We start from the raw sequence: 21,763 nt of genomic DNA, 5'->3' as shown, positions 1-21,763 counted from the left end.
CTTTAAAAGTTATTTTATAATAATAAATATTTTTAATTTATTTACTATACAAATAAGATATAATATTATTTCTATATTTTATCATATATATATTTTTTTATATATAAATATTATAAGAAGTACATAAATTTTTTTTTGTATGTTTAAAATAAATTATTAAAAAATATTTCACATATATATATATATTATCATTAATTATAAAAAAAATATATTATTTTATAATATAATTATATTTACTTTTTAAAATACCTGATATAATAAATAACTTTGTTATATAATATAAAAAATGTATTGAAAAGTTTTTCTATCTTATGACTCATTTTATGTTTAAAAATTTCTAACCTACTTTTAACTATGATAAATACACAATCCTATTTATAACAAACGTAGTTTTGTTGATGACGATACCTTTATTATCAATAGACATTATATAAATGATTATTTAAAAAAAATTTTTTTACTAAATATTTATGTTAATATTTAGACTTTATAATGTATAAAGAATTTAAAATTTAATTCTTTAAATTATTTTTAATATTTACATGATAGTAAAATACACATGATTTTAAATGAAAAGTAAATACTTACAATAATTTTTTTTTTCATTTTTGCATTAAACTTTGTATTTTTATTTTACACTTATTTTAGTTATTTTTTTTTATTATTATTTAAGAATTTATTGTAAAGTGATTTTTAAGTTAAAAATATTTAATAAAATAATAATAGTATGTTACAAAAATCTTTTTGAAACTTTATGTTACAATTATTTTGTTGTTGTTTTTTTTTAACCATATCTTTATAAAATAAATAAAAAGTTAATTAAATTAATTTTACCTTACTTTGTATTTATAAAACATTCTTTTACTTTTAAGAGCAAAACATACCCTTCTCTTTCCAGACCAATAAATAAAATACTTACTAAATATACATTGAATGTCTTTTTTTTTTTAAACTAAATTTCTTTCTTTTTACATTAGAAGACTAGATCTTGTATCACTTTGACAAACCATTCTCAATCAAATGTAACCATTATTAATATATTTTTTTTTATAAAATATACTACTTATTTTATTTATTTTTTTTTTAAATTAAATAATTTTTAGGTAACAAAAAAAAATATGTATGGAGTAAGGCAACTTGGACAACCAAAGTAAGTTATTTTTTAATAAATTTTCAAATTTAATATTACTAAAAAAAAATTGACAATAATACTTTTTTAAAGTTAAAGATTTTTTTTTTTTTGATATCAACACATTTGATTAGAATAATTTATTATTTAAGTTAATATATTGTTAATTATTTTAAAATAGTATATCTTTTAGTTAATGATTTATTTGAGGTGGTATTTTGTTATATGGGAAAGATTAATGTTATTTTATTTTTATCATTGTTAAAAATTTAAGCTTTGTTAATATTATTATTTGTAGAAGGTAACCTAACATTTCTCAAGATATAATAAGAATAAATATATATATTAAAATTAAAAATCATTTTTAATTTGTTTATATTATATATCTTTTCAATAAAAAAAATAAAAAATATTATAACTTTTTTTTTATAAAAACAAATATTCATATATACATATATTAAAAATGTATAATCATATAAGAATAATCAATTTATTATCTTCTTTTTTTTTAACAAAAGTTGGAAAATAAAATCGCATTTTTATAATATATTTTAAAAGTTTATACTTTTTAAAACAAGTTAGATGAAATATAATAGAAAGACTATTCCATTGCTTTTATTTAATAAAATGTTTATTATTATAAGTTTAGTAATATTCTTACACCTCTATTTTTAAATAAATTTTTATATATATTTATTTATCATAATATAAATTAAATATTTTTAAGGTTTTTTTATTTTTATTAAATTATAAACTAATAGAGGTAATAATTTTTGCAATCAGTTATATTTAATATAAATACATACATATATATATATATATATATAAATATATTCTTCTTGATCACTTTCCATTATAAACCGCGATACAAATTGTTGTCGCAATCATATTTTACGCACATTAATTTCTTATATATATATCTTTGAAATTGAAATATTGTCTTTTTTTTTTTTTTTTAAATATATTTCTTGTTTAGGTGAAACTATTATTCAAAGAAAATATATTTAATATATTTTATTAGATACCATATATTTTTTTTATCCAATTTATTTCCATAACATTGTTGATGATATTGAATTAATAAGAAAAAAAAAAAACCTTAACAAGTATATTTTGATTTATCTGATTAAATTAATTGAAAGAAAAATATAACAGCAATAAATTCTGGAATGGTGTCTTTCAAAACATAAATATTTTGAAATAATAGTTTATCTCTCAAATAGTTATTTTAATCATTTCATTATTTATTCTTATCAATTTGTAGTTTCCCTTTTTTTTTATAGTAAAGATTATCGTCTATTAAAATTTACATGATAATTTACATAAATATGTTAACATACTACATTATTTTAAAGATTAGTCATTAAAGTATAACTATAGTTTTTTTAAGTTTTAGTATAATAATCATACTCGTACAACTCTTTATTTCACCTTTTTTTTAATATTTTTTTTTTTAAAAATAAAATTAAAATAATCATAAATAATATTTTAAATGTTTCAAAATTTCATTTTTTATTATAAATTTTATTATATATTTGTATGTCGGCTTTAAAAATAGATTGACTTATATCGCATTATGTCAATAAATAACTACGTTGTCTTTTTCAATGTTGTTATTTCTTTTAAAAACTATTTTATCGATATAATTTTTCAGATAAATCATAATTGATTGCACTCAAGTGTTGTATAAATATTGTCTAAATAACTTAACTTTATCTAAGTACAAATATTAAAAAATGTGAGTAAAAAAAAATGAATTACTAAAAAAAGATTTAGTAATAATAATGATTATAATAAAAAGAATATCTATATATATATATTTTATTATTAATAATTTTTTATTTTTAGGGAACAACAATTTCCTAATGATAGAAGTCGTTTACGTCGTACCTTCTTAGAAGATCCTTTCTTTTCACAACATCGTGGTTTTGATAACAATTTAAATGGACGATCATTTGGTTCTAATCCACGTCTTGTAGATGATGATCATTTTTTTGAATCATTTAACAATGATCATTTTGCATCACTTCCACGTCGTCCCACAAAATCATTTTCTGAAATGAGACCTGGAAATGTTTCTAGTAATGGAGGTGAGTATACCAGAAATATTCCTGTTAGAACATCACCACGACCTAGTGAAGATTTTCAACAACAGCAACAACAACAACAACAACAAAATTTTTATCCACAACAGGGACAACAACATAATAATCAACAATTTTTTCAACAAAATCAACCTTCACAACCAGGTTATTACCAAAATCAGGGATATACAGTTCCACCACAAGATTATATGCAGAATCAATATAGAAATTCTTATATGAATAATGATACAAAAGGAAAGACAGTACCAATAAAGATAAATAAAACTGCCTCTGTATCATCAAATGATTCTCAAAATTCTGGTTCATTAAATAATAATGAAAAACCAATTAATATAACACAACAAAAAGATAATACTAATGAACAAGAGGGTGATAATAAGGAAATTAAAATTGAAATTAAAAATGAATCAACATTAGGAAAATCAACTGATCCACCTAAAGTACCTAGTATTGTTGTTGATGGTGTTTGTATTAATCCAAATATATGTGTTTTAGATATTGAAGAGACACCCTCTGCCCAAAATAATAAAAAAAAAAGAACAAAAGCAGGGAGGATGACTCGTGAATCTAGTATTAATGATTTCAATTCATCAATTATTGATGTTTTAGATGATACAGAAGCAAGAGTAGAAAAATTAAGAGAACAGGCAACAGCTTTAGAACAAGAAAAAGAACAATTATTAGATATTTTGAAACATATCAAAATTAATGTTGATTTATTAAAAGGTGAAGGTGACAAGGAGGATGTTGAAGTTACAACAGCAAGAATTTTAAAACGATGTGAAGCTGTAACTGTCTCCGTCAATACACCAAGAAATCCAACACAAGCAAAGGCATTGGCTGAGATTAATGAACTTGTTGAGAAAGCATGTTTAAAAATTTCAGAAAATATTGAGGAAGCTAGAGAATGTTTAAAAAGATATTCTAATGCTTGTAATCAAGACATTCCTGATGGTGCTATAGATCATAAATTTGAAGCTAAAGTAATTGAATGTACAGCAGATGATCAGAAAAAAGTTAAGAAAAAGTTAGCCAATATAATTAAACAAATTGATGTCATTCAAAAGATGAAAGAAAAAAAACAAAATACAATGGTGAATAAGGATGAAAAAAATATTAATGAAAATATTCCTGAAGTTAAAGTAGAACATGTAGATACCAATGAATCATAAAATTAAAAAATTTTTTGAAACATTATTATACTCTTTTTTTTATTGTATACAATATCAATGTCTTTATATATATATCAATATTATATAATTATTAATATAAATTTGTTTAGTTTAAAAAAAAAATTGAAATTATACAATATACTACATATTTTAATAATTATTTTCTTTTACCATTTTAAAAATATAGTAAGAATATGATTAAAATAATTACATCATAAGTAGTTTTAAATGTTATCTATAAGATTCTTAAATTCCTATTAATAATATTTATATTTACTCTTATTATTTTTTCAATAGTTAATTCTAGTAACATATCTTTTTGACTGACATTTAATTATTTACATTTTATAATATTAATTTTAAGGTAAATAAAAAGTAAAAATATTATAACAATTATTACAATTTATTCTTATAAGTATTAAGCATTGTGAATCTTCTTTTTTTTTTTGATCTATTACTAAAGTGAATATTAAATGTATAGTTATTATAAAAATAAATAAAAAAAATTTAAACTGAGATATATATAGAAAAAAAAAATCATACAAACATTTAATCTTTTTAATACCATAAGATCAAAACAATTTTTTATAAATTCTTTTCTAATTGTAAATAAAAAAGAATTATCAAATGATAGTTTTTAATTTTTTTACTGATTATAATAATAAAAATAGAATTATTTTACAATGTTAAAAAAATTTTTAATAAAATAGTATAAATATATGCATATTAAATTAATGTTAAATTTTTTTTCATTAAAGATTATATTATATTAAAAGATTATTATAAGTTATCTTATTTCTTTAAAAATTAGTAAATTTATATACTTTTTGTTTATCCAAATATTGTTTAATTGCATGAATAAAAAATTTTACCAGTCTTAGTAACATGATTATCGTTATAATCATAGTAACTATAAAATTTTAATCTTATTAGATAATGACTATTAACTTACTTAGTGGTAATATATCATGATAACGTGGGAGTAATTTCATTATAAAAATTCTTTTAAAAAATTTTCTTTCATTTATTATTGATAGACAATTTTGTAGTAAAATTATATTTAAAAATACAAGAATAGCCTTAAAATATATTAAACAATCAATATTTGGTTTGGACCATTTAAAAAAATTCCAGATCATTTTTTTTTTGGCATGATATTTAGTACCACACAATTCACATGTTCTTTTTCCAGAAGTTTTTATCCATTCAATAAGACAATTATCATGAATAAATCCCATTGATCCTTGGCATATACAGGGAGATATTAATATACCTGATTCTGAATGGCATATCCGACACATCTCCTCATCATCATCAAATAAGTCATGAAAAATACTATTATTACATGGTGGAATATTTCTTTGAGTTGTCATTACATTCCTTTGCCAATCATTGTCAACTTTATCTATAGTATCTGATATTGTTATCATTTCCTCATGATTAGTATGATTTTTAAAAATATTTTTTCTTTCATTATCTTTAACTTTTGTTAGGTTAATGATTGAAGGTGCTGAGGAATTTAATCTATCCAATATATTATTTTTCATTAGTAAAACTTATGTCAAATATATTATTGTATTAAAAAAAAATTATGGAAAATATTTTAATAAAATTTGCATATATTAAATTCTGTTTATTGTATATTTCAAATAACCACCAAATATTTTATTCTCAATTTTACATATTATTTTTTTTTTAAAAATAATTTATCTACATATCTTTTTTTTTTATCATTTATCTCATGTCTTCTTTTAAATGCCAACAAAAAGTTAAATTAAAAATTATTTCAACTAATTTTTATGACTCATATATTTAATAAAATAAAATATACTTTTTTAATTCTAACAAAATATATCTATAAAATATCTACATTTCCCCTACTTTTTAAATAAATAAAAATCTTGAGTACCATATTATAACAAAACATACAATTTTTCCTAGACCCATATTTTTTCTAGAACAAAGTCACTTTAAACAAATGTTTTAGTCAAAAAAAAAAATATTTTAATATATAAAACATCTCACTTCACCTTAACATTCATCCTCCCAAAAATAATTTTAAATATAAATTCAAAAACAAAAGTTTACCACTATGATCAATCACTGAATTATGAGAATCAACTATTTAAAATAATTATAAAATAATTAAAATAAAAAAACGAAATTTGATAAACTTCATAAGGAAGTAAAAGAGCAAAATATTATTTACAAAAAAATTTTTCCCATTAACCACATTACCATAGACTTGATGTCATTTTTAAATAAAGGTTATTTTCATCAACATTTTTTTTTCTAATGAAAATTAATTATTTTTATATTAATAATAAAATTTATTTAAATGTAAAAGTGTTAACAAATCTTGAAAGTATGCGCACTTTTAATTGTTTTGACAAAAATTTAGATGCAAATAATATTGCTATGACTGAAGATTTTTTGGGTAAAACAATCAACCAATTATTTCCTTGTTAGGTAGTATTTGTGATAAATTAATTTTATTGTTAATTTTTTTTCATCTTTTTTTTGATAAATATTTGTAATTGAAATTGTGGAAAAAATGTTTTTTTTTTGTCTTAGTTGGTAAACGAGTTTTGTGAAATTTTTAAAATAACTTTGATTTTTTTTTTTATATGTAAAATTTTATAGATAACTAGATGTCAATATTTTGAAGATAATAGTGAAGTATTATTATATGTGAAAAAAAATTGATAATAGTTTGTTTATCATTTTTTTTTCCCATTAAAACATTATGTGATTATAAAGAGATTTTTTGAATTAATTTCTGGTGGTAAATTTTGATTGGTCATTTTTAGATGGTTGTAAGAAGGTATTTGAAAAAGGATTGTTAATATTATTAAAATTGAATTGTGGAAAGTTTGGAAAATTAACAAAATTAGGTGGACCATTTTTATTTTGAGGTGAGGTAAATGGTGAAGAACCAGGAGGTGGATAATTTGTTTTCATATTTGGTGGATTAAAAGAATCTCCAAAAGGAAATGGTGGAAATCCAGGTATACCACTTTTATTAGGTTTTATATCGTGACTTTCTTCCACTCCAAACAAATCATTAGATAAAGTTTTGTTATTTTCATTAATATTTAAATTATTTACTTTTTTTTCAACAATATTTTTTTCATAATTAGTTGATTTAAAATTTTTAATCTCATTATTTACACCTGTTATATCATTATCATATTTTTTTACCACATTTTGTTCATTGACAGGAACTGGCAATGAATTAAATTTTGATGGTACAGGAAAATTATTTTTTTCTCCTGATGGTATTTCCTCTAAATTTTTTTTATTAAATATTGGAAACAATGGTTTGTAAGGTAAATGAAACCCCGAATTTGGCATATCTTTTTTTTTCATAAATTGTGTTTCATTTTTAAGTTTATAATCTTTCTCAAATTCATAGGGAAAAAATCCCGTTAAATTTTTAGAAGGAATACTTTTATTTTCCTCCAAATCAAATGATCTATTTTCAAAATCTTTTTCATTGACATTAATATTTTTTGTTAAATTATAATTATTATCAGATAAGATATTTGCTTTCATTGATAAAATATCATCTTTATGATCATGAACATTATTTTTATATATATTATATTCTTTATCATCATTTTTTGAAGAATCATCCTGTGAACCATGTAAATTTAAGGATGGTTCAAAGAAATTTGTTTTTCCAATAGGATTATATTTACCATTAAAAAGTGTCTCCTGATTAATGAATGGAGTATTTGGAGAAAATTGTGGATAATAATTATTTCCTGCACCAATTGGATCATTTTTTTGAATGTTAAATGGATTAAAATCAAAGTTTCGGGGTAATTTTTCATTTTGACCTTGACCTGGTTGAATTGAATTTATTGATGAAGGTAAAAATTGAGCTAAAAAAAATTTTTTTATTTTAAAACAATGGTAAGTATTTTTAACCTACAGAAACAAAAATTTAAAATGTTAGCAATAAGAAATATAAAACTTTTCACTAAAATCATCTTTAAAATTGACTCCAAAAATTTTGTTAACTTTACATTTATACTTTTGAAAAATAATTATATTTTATTATTAAAACAATTGACTCCATTTTTTTTTCAAATTACCCTATCAATATTTTTTTTTAACTCATTTCTTCTAGATACAAAATTTATATATTTATTAACAATAAATTTAACTTTTAATTACATCAAGTTTCATGATATCTGAGCAAGATTTAATAATTAAAAATTTTATAATAAAATTTTATATTGTTTATAATATAATTATCCATCAACATTTTCAGTTAAAACACATTAAAATTGTTAATTTTAAATATAATTTAATGTAAAATAAAATAAAAATTTTATTAAAACATGAACTACTTTTTTTTAAACATTTATAAATAATAATTAATTTACTTGTTATATATAATTTTTAAAAAAATAAATATAAATTTATTTATATTAAATTTCTTTTTTTTTATATATTTTATCTATTTTAAAAACTTTTTTAAATAATTGTTACTATAAATTAATGGAATTATTTTATTCTATATGTATATTTTTTTTAAGTTGATTTTGTTTTCAATTAAATTTGTTTTGGTGGATAATAAAAATTGATATAATTTATTTGATATTAAAAAGTTTATACATTTTAAATGTTTACAAAAATCGTATGTTTTGGAATTTGATAAAGAATTTAATAATCTTTATACAAATAAAGACTGTAATGATAATTTTAACATTTATATAAATATATTAATTTTAATTTAAAATTAAAAAATATTTCGTTGATAGTATTATTTTAATGTCTTTTATGTAAAAATATTATCATTGATATTAATCTATAATATTAATAATAATATGTTTATAATTACTTTTTATCTTAAAGACAAAAAATATATTATGGTAAATAGAAATAGGAAAGAGATAATTTGTTATAAGAACATTTAAAGTATCAAGAATAATATTAAAAATGATACTATAATTTTTGAAAGAAAAATAAAAAATACTATAAAATATTTATTTGAAGTAATAATATTAATAATAATAATTATAATAATTTAAATGTATGGCAAAAAAAATGATATATCAAAAATATACATTATTAAACGATATTTAAAATTAATCATATTGCATATGTGAGATTACACGCCATATTATTACAATAAAAAAATAAAATATATTGGCTTATAATTAACAACTAATTTAAAAAGTAATTATTTACGGTAGTATTGATAGCATATATAAGTTATATCCAATTAAACTTATGTAAAAATTAATTATATCAGATAAATAATAATATACGCAATAATGATGGTATAATGAAGTGATTTGCGGATATCATAATAAAAAAAAATATATATATAAATATATATATAACAAATTTGTGATATTTATCTTATCCAATTTATTATCAAATCACTGAGTTCATTGATTATATAAAAATTATTACCATATTGAACCATACCCTGTAGATATACTAAAATTAGAATCACATCTGTGCCGTTTTTTACATTCAATTATTGGATTATAATTAGTAGTCTGTTTATTTGCCATAAAACTTGACATTGTTACAATTGAACCACATCCTGAATCTACAGAACTACTTAGTATTGATGAACATGATGATGTATTATTAGATGTTTCATTTATCAATATACCATTTTTACCTATTGTACTTAATATACTTGACTCTAAACTAGAAACACTTAACATTTCATTGTCATCAGAACATATATCCTCATCAAATTCATCCTCCCAAGCCATCTCAGATGAAAACCAAAATTCTGCCTCTGTTCCAGCAAAATATTGTGCATACATTTTATCTATGATGTCTGATTGTTCTTTTGTAAAATAATTTTTCCAATCACGGCTACCACCCTTACGAATAAATGTTTCATTACGTCTAAAAGATAAAAAAAAAATTATATATATATATTAAGTAAATGACATACTTATTATACATTTTAATCTTATTCACAAATTATAAATATATTTTAACATAATAATTTATTTCTATTTTTATTAAAGCAGACTAACAAAACAACCATTATATATCAAATTTTATAGAGGTTATCTTGCGCAAAATGATTCAGGATTGTAATAAACTATTTTTATATCATTAATATAATATAATTAAAATAAAATTACTTTTTAACTTCTCAAACATGATATATAGAGTTGTTTACAGTTATATTAGTTGTTAGTTACTTAATAAATATTCCGAAATTAAGATCAAGTAAAATCAACATTTGCTGTATAGTCAAACAATAATATTAACAACGCTAAAAAAAAAAAGTGTCTCATTTTTTTTAAAAATATATTATCTATATGTTAGTCTTTAACAGTAAATAAATTGTAACTATTTAAAATACCGTTAAAGGTCATTTATAATATAAAAAAAATTTTTTTTTTTTTTAAATTAAATATTTTAGACTTACAAATGAGTAGAGGGGAACCAACGACTTTGATTTTGTTTCATACTTTCAAATGTACTATTATTAACAATATTTCTTAATGTATCTAAATTTTCAACCATTTCTTTTGCTCTTCCTCCTAAAAATTGACCAATTTTGTAGACAGAATCCTCTAGATCAGCAAGCATATCTTCATACTTCAAAAAAAGTACATTTTCATCATAAATATGAGGTAACCATGATTTAAGATGTTCAAAATAATTTCCAAAAGCAAGTTTTCCTTCAATAAATAATTTAAAAAATGTATCAAATTTTCCATCTTCCCAATTATATATTTTAAAATTTTTATTATGATGATAATAACTAACTAGGCAATCTTTTGGATTTCTAATACAAAAGATATATTTAGCATTTTTACTTTTTGGACAATTTTTATAATTAAAATGTGTTTTTAATAGACGTGGTGACGGTAACCCATCCACATACTCTGATCCCATTCTTTCAATCATTGGGGATGTTATTGAAAGTTCTGAAAAACCCAAAATCATATATTGTTTATTATAATATTTAAAATATTAGTTACCTTTACCTTGATGAGGACCATAATCAACTTTTAATAGTTGACAAGATATATGTTGTACCCATGTTGTTCCACATTTAACATATGTACAAACAAAAACATCATTATCACGGATATTTAGAAGTTTGGCTGATCTAACAAAATCAGGTTTAAATATTGGTGGCCAATCTTCATTATCAAATGTTGATTGTTTAGGATGTCCTAAATGTTGATAAACAATTTTACCATCTTCCTCATGAATACATATAGTATGATGGCATGATGTTTCTTTTAAATATGGAAGAATTTCTTTTTCTTCATTTTCAATAATATTAATCATATGTGATGCTCTCTCTTTGGCTATCATCATTAAAAATTAATTAAATTATAGAGAATATATATTCTATATATACTTTTTTTATCCTTTCTTTATTCTTTTATGATATTTATATATCAGTTTTTAAAATTAATTTAGTATAATAAATTTTATTTTAATATAATAATAATTAATATAAATTATAATTATTAAATTTAAAATATCTAGAAAAAAAAAATAAATAAATTTAACTATTATTAGCTATATACTATTTTAAAAAATAAATTATAAAAATTAAAAAATTAAATAAATAAATTAAATATAAAAGTATAACAAAATAATTTTATCTATTTTTATTCTATATATAAATGCCACTTATTATGATTAAATAAAAGTAATGTTTTATATTATTAAAACAATTTTGGCAAGATTAAAATATAAAATAAAAATTTAAAATTAAATTTCCAACCTCTCACCTGTTCTTAAATACTATTATATTATCTCATTTTAACTTTATACTAACATAACTGATAATAAGATATAGTAACTATATTGTCCGGTTGCAAGAAATTCAAGCTTCTAAGCCCAGCCTTTCTTTGATCATACAATAGCTATAATTTTACATACAATAATAATGTTGGGGGCATGGAACATAATGTCTTTAATAATTTATTCTTTTTTCAAGGCGTTACCCTTACCTAACTGTTCAGAAGCTTTTGTTCTTGCATTTTAAAATTCAATTTTATGATATGGAAAAAAATTTTAAAAGTAAAAGTTGATATAAAAATATGACTATAAAATATAGATTGATAAAAGATCAAATTTACTTGGTAATTAATATGATAATTCTGAACTATATTTAAACATTGGAAATTTTTCAATTATTTACATTACATCATTTTTATCATATTTAAATTACAATGATAATATAAAAATAATTAAGGTTAATTATTTATTTTAAAAAAAAAAAAACTTATTAGCAATAATGAACAATGAAAAAATAATATCTTTCTTTAATTAAAAGAAAAAAAAATTATGTCATAAAGAAATTTTATGATTTATTATCAAAATAAATAAAGTCAATTGTTAAAAAAATTTTTTAAGTAATGTTTTGATAAAAATCTTCAAGAAAAACAAGAAATAATGATTTGTTGTTCTTATAAAAATCCTATCAATCAAAATTTTATTTTTATATGAACTTTAAATAAATTCATTGAACATTCAGGAAGATCTTTGATATAGAAAAATTAATTTTTCATACAAAATGTTATTAATATCATATGAGTCATTGACGTCACTATAAATAATAATTTTTAAATCTTTTTTATTTTTTTTTTATTTTTATTTTATATTAAAAAATATTATATTTTACAATTAATATTTTTAATAAGGATATAATTGACATTTTATGTCCAATTTATTATAACAACCTGTAGCCAGTCTTCTTATCGTTAAGAGTAAATTATTTTTTAACTTTATCATTTATCAACTTTGCATTTTATCAAAAGTAATTAACTAAAGATATCATGTTTCAATAATAAAGAATACTTTTTTGACCATATTGTATTAGGTAATATAAAATAATAGTCATCTTATTAGAAAATTATCATACGGAATTGTAAAATTTTATATTATTTTTCCATTATCAAAATTGCAGTTAAACTGTCAGAATAAACATTTTTAAATTTATAAAATATTTTCTTTTTCCTGATAAGTTGAAAATACTTTTATATAAGTATTATTTATTACTCTTAACTAATAAAATATATAATAAAGTTAAAACTTTATATAAAAATAGACAAATTTTTTCAAAAAAGTTGATCTTTTCATTGAGAATAAATTAATATTGAACATTTTAGAAATCTATTTCAAAATTCAGACTAATTATTCCAGTTCGTTAAATAATTTGCATCACAAATACGATTTTATTTATCAAATTGTTTTACATTCCATTACCACATGGCATCAAAATAACATACTATAAATAGAATTCAAATTAATAACTTGTATAAAATAAGTAAACATATAACATTAGTAATAAATAACACATAAGTTTAATTGATAATATATATTCATTTGATGTGTCAACTTTTTTTTATGCTTAAGAGTAAAACTTTTTATTACACGTGACAAAAATCTAAATGTTGTTTTTTTTACATTATTTTTAACAATTATAAAAATATATTAAAAGTTAAATACATTTTTATATATACACACATATATATTCAAATATATTATAAAAATAAAATTTTCAAACATAATATTTCATGAAACATTCAAAAACTATTTTAGGCCAAGAAAATAAATCTTGGTTGTTAAAAATAAAATAAAAAAATAAAAAACTATAATTAGAAAACAAGTTTTTTTTTTAAAATAAACAATAATATATAAAATAATATAACATATAATCATGTTTATTAAAATAAAATAATTCGTTGAAATCAAACGAAAATGTTTCAAACCACATATACTATAACAAAAAATATTTTGTAATATTAAAAAATATTATTATTTTCTTTTATAAAAGTAATAAAAATTATGTTATCTCAAGAACTTTTAAATATTACTAATTATTTTAATAAACTATAAGTTGATTTAATTTTTTATAAGTTTTTATTTGATAAATAATGTTATTTTAACAATAAAAATCAATTATATTATTTTATATAATAAAAACTAAAAAAATAATAATAATAATAAAATTAAAATATCTTAGAAATTATAAATAAAATTTTGTGTAATTAAAAATTTTTTTAAAACTTTTTTTTTTAAATATCAAGGTAATGTAAAAGAAAATTTAATGTTTCATTGTATAAAATTCTTGTTAAATTTAATTGTCTATATTTATTTTATATTTAAAAGTATATTTATCAAATTAAATTTCATGTTTAATTCAATTTTTTTTAAATTTTTTTTTTACCAAATATATAAAAAAGGTGTATTTTCAATAAAATATAAATAATATAATTTTAATGTAACTTTTAAGGCTAGACAGTTTTTTTATTTTCATCTTGTTTTGTATAATTTTATAGTATATATATAATAATTATTTTTGATATAACAACTTTTTAATTATATTAAAAATACCCATATATATATATGCGAGTTTAATACTTTCGTACCAAAATTTCTTTGAAATTCAACTTTAAAATATATGAAATTTAATAATACATAAAAATATCAATAATTTTTATTTGATATTTATGATGGAAAACATATTAACAAAATATTATCAAATTCTATCAATCTTATCTAAATTTTTTTTACCCGTTAATAATTAGGAAAACAATGAAAATTTTTCAAAATTATTTTATGAAAAAAGATATATTTGCAAAATGCAATGATATATTGTAATCAAAAATTCTTATCAAGTCTTACAAAAGTTTCAAAGTTATATTATATTTTTACCAGAAGAATAAATTTATATAAATAAAAAAAATATATAAAGAAATATTTTGATAATTTATTTATTCTAAGAAATAGGTTAAGATAATGTTTGCAATCTTTAGATAACATAATATATTAACAAAACAATATTTATTATATAATTTAACATAAACATTATTAATTTGTTATAATAAACATTTATACTAATTAATTAAAATATTTAATAATGTATAATATTATTTGGTATATAGAATAAACAAATTAAATATAATTTAAAAAAAATTATATAATAAATTTTTAATTATATTTATTAATTATATATACATTGAGGTAAATAATTAATATAAAAGAAACATAAAAATTTTTATTTTATTTACAAAAAAAAAATAATAAAATTTTAATGTTTTTTTTTTAAATCAATTATAATGTAACATTTTATAAAATTATATATATTATATAATATATAATAACATTTATTCATCTTTTTTTTTTATCATAGTCAATCTTTATGTTATTTAATTTTTAAAAATCAAGAGCCAATTTACTAATTAAACCTTTTTCTCTTTTATTTCTATATAAAATAATAAAATCTACATAATTCAATATAAAAAGTTATAATAGATCAAATGTCAAATTTTTATTATATATAAAGTTGTTCTTTTACAAGAAATAATGATTTTATAAAAACAAGGTAAACCTAATAAATGTTTTTCATAAATACTAGTAATCTTTTAATCAACAGATTATATTATCAAATAAAACTTTGATCAAAATTCATTTTTAAAATACTCATTTTCAGAAAAAAAAGATCAACTTTCAAAAAATTTGTTCATATAAAACTTTTTTTTTATAATAAATTTCTAACTATACAAATATGTAAAAGCATATAAAAAGTTTATACTCTTGATAGTATTCTTAAAATAAAAAATTAAATTTTTTTTAATATATCAATTAAAATTTAAACTAAAAAAAAAAACAAAAAAATAATACTCTAATAAATTATAATCCTTCCATTTCAACACAACCTTTTTCAAACTTTTTTATTTTATTGTTTGCTAATTGAAAACACTCTCTTCTTACTAGTAAATAATATAAAGAGCAGTTAAATTAAAAAAAAAAAAGTCTTGTTGATAATAATATTATTTTCTCACGATAAAATAAAAAAAAATTTACAATAAAAAAATATTTCAAATTATTTATACATGTTTATTTTTAAAAATTTTCTACAAAAATTTAAGAAAAAAATGTTTATTAAATATCATTTATTAGGAAAAAGTTTATATAAGCCGGAACTAATATTTAATGCATTGTTATTTTTTTAATTCTTTTTTTTTTGTTGCAAGAAGTGTACTGTTAACAATTTTTATTAATTGGGAAGCAGGCATGTCTTATATAATTAATATTTTATGGTCAATTACTATTGTTAAAGTTTCATCTTTAAAATAATAGTTAAAAATAATCATATCACATGGCAATTTTTATTGGGCACATTTATTATCATGATTTAAAAATTTTTATTATATATATATATATATATTTATAGAGTATTTTAAAAAGAAAACGAGTTTATGAAATATAAATTTATGTTTAAAATGTATTATTTCTGTGTGACTTTATTAAAATATATAATGTTTGTATTAAAATAATAATTTTCTTGATAAATTATCATATAATGAATATAAATAGTAAAATTTGTTTAAATCAAAAAGAGATCAAATTTTTTTTTGTATTACCAAGTTTGTCAAGTTTTATATTAATATAATATAGAAAAAATTAAAAATATGACAATGATTTTACCAGTATGATTTATGTTTAAATTATTCAAATAACAATTACACATTTTATTTATATCATATACATTCGGGAATGATGAAATTGTAAAATATAGCATACTAAAAATGTATGGTATTATTAAATATTATCTATTATTTATAATAGTTTAATAAAATAACAATTTAAAATAAAAAAAAAATATATATATATATATATATTACAGTTTTACTCTTATTGTCAAATACCAAAAAAAAATTTTAAAATAAATGTTTCATGTTGTATTCCAATTTATTGTTTTATTAATGAAAATAACAATATAGTTTTTTTTTTAAATAGTATTATCGTAAAGTTGTATCTTGACATAAGATGGCCTATATCTTATGTTCATCATTTAAGAATAAGACTGAATTACATTGTGTTTAGATGAATGTTTTGTGACAAAAGGTCACATTCAAAAACTGGAATATACTTTTTTTAATAAATCAAATTAAATAGTTTTTAAATAGAAAGAATAACAAAGTACATAAATTTATTAAATTAATTTCAACTAGAATATTTTTTAGCATCATTATTAAAGGGAACAATTAATATAACTTTTAAAATTTTATTATTCTTTTTTTTTTTTTTAAATCATACATGTAAACATTAAAATTATTACAACCAAGAAGTAAATGATTGATAAACAAATCACTTATTATTTAATAGAAACAAAAATATGAAAAAAATTTTTTAATAAAAGGAATACTTATATAAAATGAAAATAAATTTTATATATGTGACAATATTAATATTGAATTGTTATTTGATAGTAAATAAACATGATTTTACTGAAAAAATAATATTTATTAGTAACTTTTCTTACAAAATATATTAAATAGATTCATAAATATTTATTTAATTTTATTAATTACTTTATTATTTTATGATTTTAATTTAAATTACAAGTTTTGACAAATAATGTAAAACAAATTTTATATAAAAACTTTTAGAAAAAAAAATTTGAAAAAAAGCAAAAAAAAAATGAGGTGAAAAAAATTAGTGGATATTTTTATTTTTTAAAAATATTTAAAGATATATATCTTTATTTAAAAATTCAATGAATTGAATATTTTTAAAAAAATATATCATAATAATAATAAAAAATTTATCAATTAATCTACCCTATATTTTGTACATAAAAAAAGTGATATTTTTTATTTTTTACCAAAACAATGAAATTCATCCTAGAAAAACTCTTTAATTTTAATTCTTCTATTATTTCATTAACATTTATTACATCATTACTCTCAATTATTATTATTATACTAAATTTTTTTTGGATTATAACAACTATAAATGAAATTACCATAATTTGGAGGCAATTTGATAATGAAATAGATGAAATAAAAAATGTAGGAAGTGTTCAATGGTCTGAATTAAATTCTTTTACAGTAACTGCTACTCGAGATGTAAAAGAAAATTATAGGCAGTTTGTGAAACGTTATACTGAAGAAACAAAAAAAAAACATGAAAAACATAATAATCGTAATCGTGATTATGCTGAACCTGATGAAACTTATCCAACTGCTCCAAATATGCCAATAAATGAGTATATTAATGAAAAAACTAATGAAATACCAACGACAAAACCAAAATATTCTAATCCAAAAGTTTCATATGAAGGTCATATGTTAAGTAAAGTTGTAAGAATTCAATCTAAAAAAAATAATTGTGCATGTAGTAATATTCCAAATTTATGTAAGAAAGGATTACCAGGAATACCAGGAAGAAAAGGTATGAATGGTTATGATGGAGTACCTGGTATTGCTGGAGTTCCTGGTTTTAATGCTTTATCTTCAATTGATGTATGTCAAACAATGCAGGTGGGATGTATTTCTTGCCCACCTGGAAAACCTGGATCACCTGGTGTACAGGGGAAACGTGGACTTAAAGGATTGGAAGGAAGAAATGGTACACCTGGATGTCCAGGAAAGCATGGAATTCCAGGAAGTCCTGGTGATCAAGGAGATTTAGGTTTAATTGGATATGTAGGAACAGAAGGAATACAAGGTTTACCAGGAAATAATGGATATGTTATTAAGTCTAAACCAGGACCACCAGGTTTGAAGGGACCTATTGGTGTTGCAGGATTACAGGGAGATGATGGTGATGAAGGAATTCCTGGAAAAATGGGAGATATTGGTTTACAAGGTTTACCTGGCTTACCTGGTAGTCCAGGTGCTGTTGGAGTAGATGGAAAACCAGGTGAAATAGGAAATGTTGGTTCTCCTGGACAATACTGTCCATGTCCAGGAAAATCAACAGATAACATTTCTCCTACAAATGTAAAAAGTTCCAATCAAAGACAAACTATAAATGTTCAAGAATATAATGAGAATTTTAATGGAATGAATAATGGAATGAATAATGGAAATACCAATGTTAATATGCCAAATATTGAAAATAATAATCAAAATAGCGGTTACAATATCAATAAATCATTAAATTATACTGTAATAAATGATAAAACTCAAAGTTTCCAACCAAATGCCTCTTCAATTATACCTGATTATAATAATACTCAAATCACTAATCAACAATTTAATAATGGAATGTCTAGTCAAAACATTACACAAACACAAATTATAACTGAAACAATATTTAACCCTTATAAAAATGTTAATACAAATTCCAATAAATTTACTGATAATAAGGATTTAAATATTTCAACTACATTATCTGAAACAATATCAGAAAATGAAAAAAGTCAATACTTGTCTGGAAATATGTATAATAATTCTAATCTATCAGAAAATAATAATAATAATAATATGAATAAAGAAGATAACTCAACAAATAAAGAATATTTAAATAAAGTTGTTATAGATACATCACAATCTTCAATGCATAATTCACAACTTTCACCTGTACAAGAAAGTATATCAAGATCACAAAATACAGAAACAGAAGTTTTAAATACTTCATACCAAAACTCTCCTAATCCTTCTGTAAACATAGATGAAGTTGGTGGAAATGTATCTCCTGGAGATAATCAAAATAATTATAATAAAGAAAGTAGTCAACAGGTATCAATGATAACAAATACCAATGAAAATAATGCTAATTTTATAAAAGGGACTGGAATAATAAATAATAATGAATTTGAGGTAAATGGTAATAATGGAAAACAGACAATAATTCAAAAAACAATAATAACAGAAACAATTAATAGTGGTTATCCAGGTGAGGAATATAAACTTATAAATGAACCAAAAAGTCTAAATCTAACAATGCAAAATAAGATAACAAATGAAATTCCTTCACAATCTGGTTATAGTAAGATAACACTTTCTGGATATCAAACAAATGAATCAAAAAATAATAATCAAAATAATAATAATAATGCACCTATACCATATCAACTTCAATCAACAAATCCAACTGAAAATGTAGTTCATCCACCAGCAATTCCACAACCAAATTCATTTGTAGAATTTAATTCAGGATTATCTAATTCATCATATTATTCATCAAGAACAAGTGAAAATATTAACAAACCTTTATTGGGAAATTCAGAAACTATTACAGTAACTAATTACAATCAAGAAAACATAACACAACAAATTCAACCATCACAAATTTCTCACGAAGAAAATAATGAATATGAAAAAGATTTTGTACCAGAATCTAGTAATGACAAAAGGATAGACAGCATCAATGAACAATTGAAGAATAACAAAACTTATGAAGCTATAAAAATATTGGAATCACCAACAGGAGAATTTTCAAAATCATCAAATGAAAAAATTATTTTAAGTTCAACAGACAATCCTTCCATAAAAGATATACATCATATTGCAACTTCAACATTTGACAATTCACCTGTTGAAAGATCTAAAGTCAACATTGGATTTTTACCACAAATAAAATTAATTCCATACCAAAATTATAATACAACAGGAGTAAATAATACAATTATACGAGAAACGATAACAGTAGAAACATCAGAAACAACAAAAAATAATGAAAATAAATTTGACTTAAAACAATTAGGGCCTAAAATACGTTTAGACAAAGTTGCAATATCTTACAAGAAACCAGGACTAATTGATGGTCAGGCAAAAAAATCATTTGAAAAAAACAATCAAAATATTTCATTACTACATGAAGAAAAAGTTTCCGAAAGAGCAAGAGATTCTGTTGATAATAAAGTACTTCCAGAAAAAATTATCCAAGCTAATTATGATTTACTAAAAAGTTTGAGAAAAGAACAATCAAATGGTGATTTAAATATAAATATAAATGGGCCAAATAAAATTTTTATCAAAGCAAAAGATTCAATTGAGTCTTTGACTGAAAGTAATTTTAATCCAAAAAGTATACAAAAACATGAAGAAAATGACAATGGTTATGAAATTTTTGCAAGCTTAAGAGATAGTCCACATTCTAAAAATGTTGACTTTGACATCTCAAACTATAAAAAAATAATATCAGGAAGCAAAAGTTTAATACCAAATTTAAATGTATCAATAAAAAATATGGATAATGTGGAGGAGAACCTTGAAAAAAGAAACAAAAGTGAGGAATTCAATTTGACACAAGAAAATGATAAAAATATAAAACTGAAATTTAAATCTGATAAAAGTAAGGTAGATTTAATAAAAAATTTATCTTCAAAAGATAATGACGTCAAAAATGAATTTACCAATAAGTCAAACTAATTAAGTAAAATTTAAAAAAACACTTAAAAAAATTTTTTTTAAAATAAATTTATTTATAAAAAAAACAATTAATAAATAAATTTAAAATTACATTTAATTTACCTCGTATATAAAATATAAGAGAAAATATATTAATAATAAATAAAACAATATATTCAGCAAAAAGAAAGTTTTTTTTTTTTATACTTTTCAATTGCTAAAAATTCATTTTTTTACTCAGTGTTTTTG

General features: G+C 19.7%; 5 protein-coding genes across 5 annotated transcripts; 2 read left to right on the top strand and 3 right to left on the bottom strand.

Moving 5' to 3' along the window:
* Positions 1-559: 559 nt before the first annotated feature.
* On the top strand, positions 560-4,406 carry SRAE_0000037300 (BAG family molecular chaperone regulator 2; the record flags this gene model as incomplete). Its single annotated transcript, XM_024646257.1, has 4 exons — positions 560-576; positions 674-725; positions 1,104-1,150; positions 2,978-4,406. 4 exons carry the CDS (start codon positions 560-562, stop codon positions 4,404-4,406), a joined length of 1,545 nt encoding a protein of 514 aa, XP_024500456.1.
* An 800-nt stretch (positions 4,407-5,206) lies between these two features.
* Positions 5,207-5,953, bottom strand: SRAE_0000037200 (Zinc finger, RING-CH-type domain and Zinc finger, RING/FYVE/PHD-type domain-containing protein; the record flags this gene model as incomplete). Its single annotated transcript, XM_024646256.1, has 2 exons — positions 5,207-5,316; positions 5,359-5,953. 2 exons carry the CDS (start codon positions 5,951-5,953, stop codon positions 5,207-5,209), a joined length of 705 nt encoding a protein of 234 aa, XP_024500455.1.
* A 1,225-nt stretch (positions 5,954-7,178) lies between these two features.
* On the bottom strand, positions 7,179-8,401 carry SRAE_0000037100 (Hypothetical protein; the record flags this gene model as incomplete). Its single annotated transcript, XM_024646255.1, has 2 exons — positions 7,179-8,293; positions 8,344-8,401. 2 exons carry the CDS (start codon positions 8,399-8,401, stop codon positions 7,179-7,181), a joined length of 1,173 nt encoding a protein of 390 aa, XP_024500454.1.
* Positions 8,402-9,832: 1,431 nt separating this feature from the next.
* Positions 9,833-11,729, bottom strand: SRAE_0000037000 (Sulfotransferase 6B1; the record flags this gene model as incomplete). The annotated part of the gene is made up of 3 exons (XM_024646254.1): positions 9,833-10,289; positions 10,825-11,329; positions 11,384-11,729. 3 exons carry the CDS (start codon positions 11,727-11,729, stop codon positions 9,833-9,835), a joined length of 1,308 nt encoding a protein of 435 aa, XP_024500453.1.
* Positions 11,730-18,046: 6,317 nt separating this feature from the next.
* On the top strand, positions 18,047-21,535 carry SRAE_0000036900 (Hypothetical protein; the record flags this gene model as incomplete). Its single annotated transcript, XM_024646250.1, has 1 exon — positions 18,047-21,535. One exon carries the CDS (start codon positions 18,047-18,049, stop codon positions 21,533-21,535), a length of 3,489 nt encoding a protein of 1,162 aa, XP_024500452.1.
* Positions 21,536-21,763: the final 228 nt, after the last annotated feature.

Source organism: Strongyloides ratti, scaffold srae_scaffold0000002 (genome assembly GCF_001040885.1).
Source record: "Strongyloides ratti genome assembly S_ratti_ED321, scaffold srae_scaffold0000002".
NCBI classification, from domain to species: domain Eukaryota; kingdom Metazoa; phylum Nematoda; class Chromadorea; order Rhabditida; family Strongyloididae; genus Strongyloides; species Strongyloides ratti.
The sequence above is the reverse complement of the archived record's forward strand: the minus strand, read 5'-3'. Positions and strand labels throughout refer to the sequence as shown.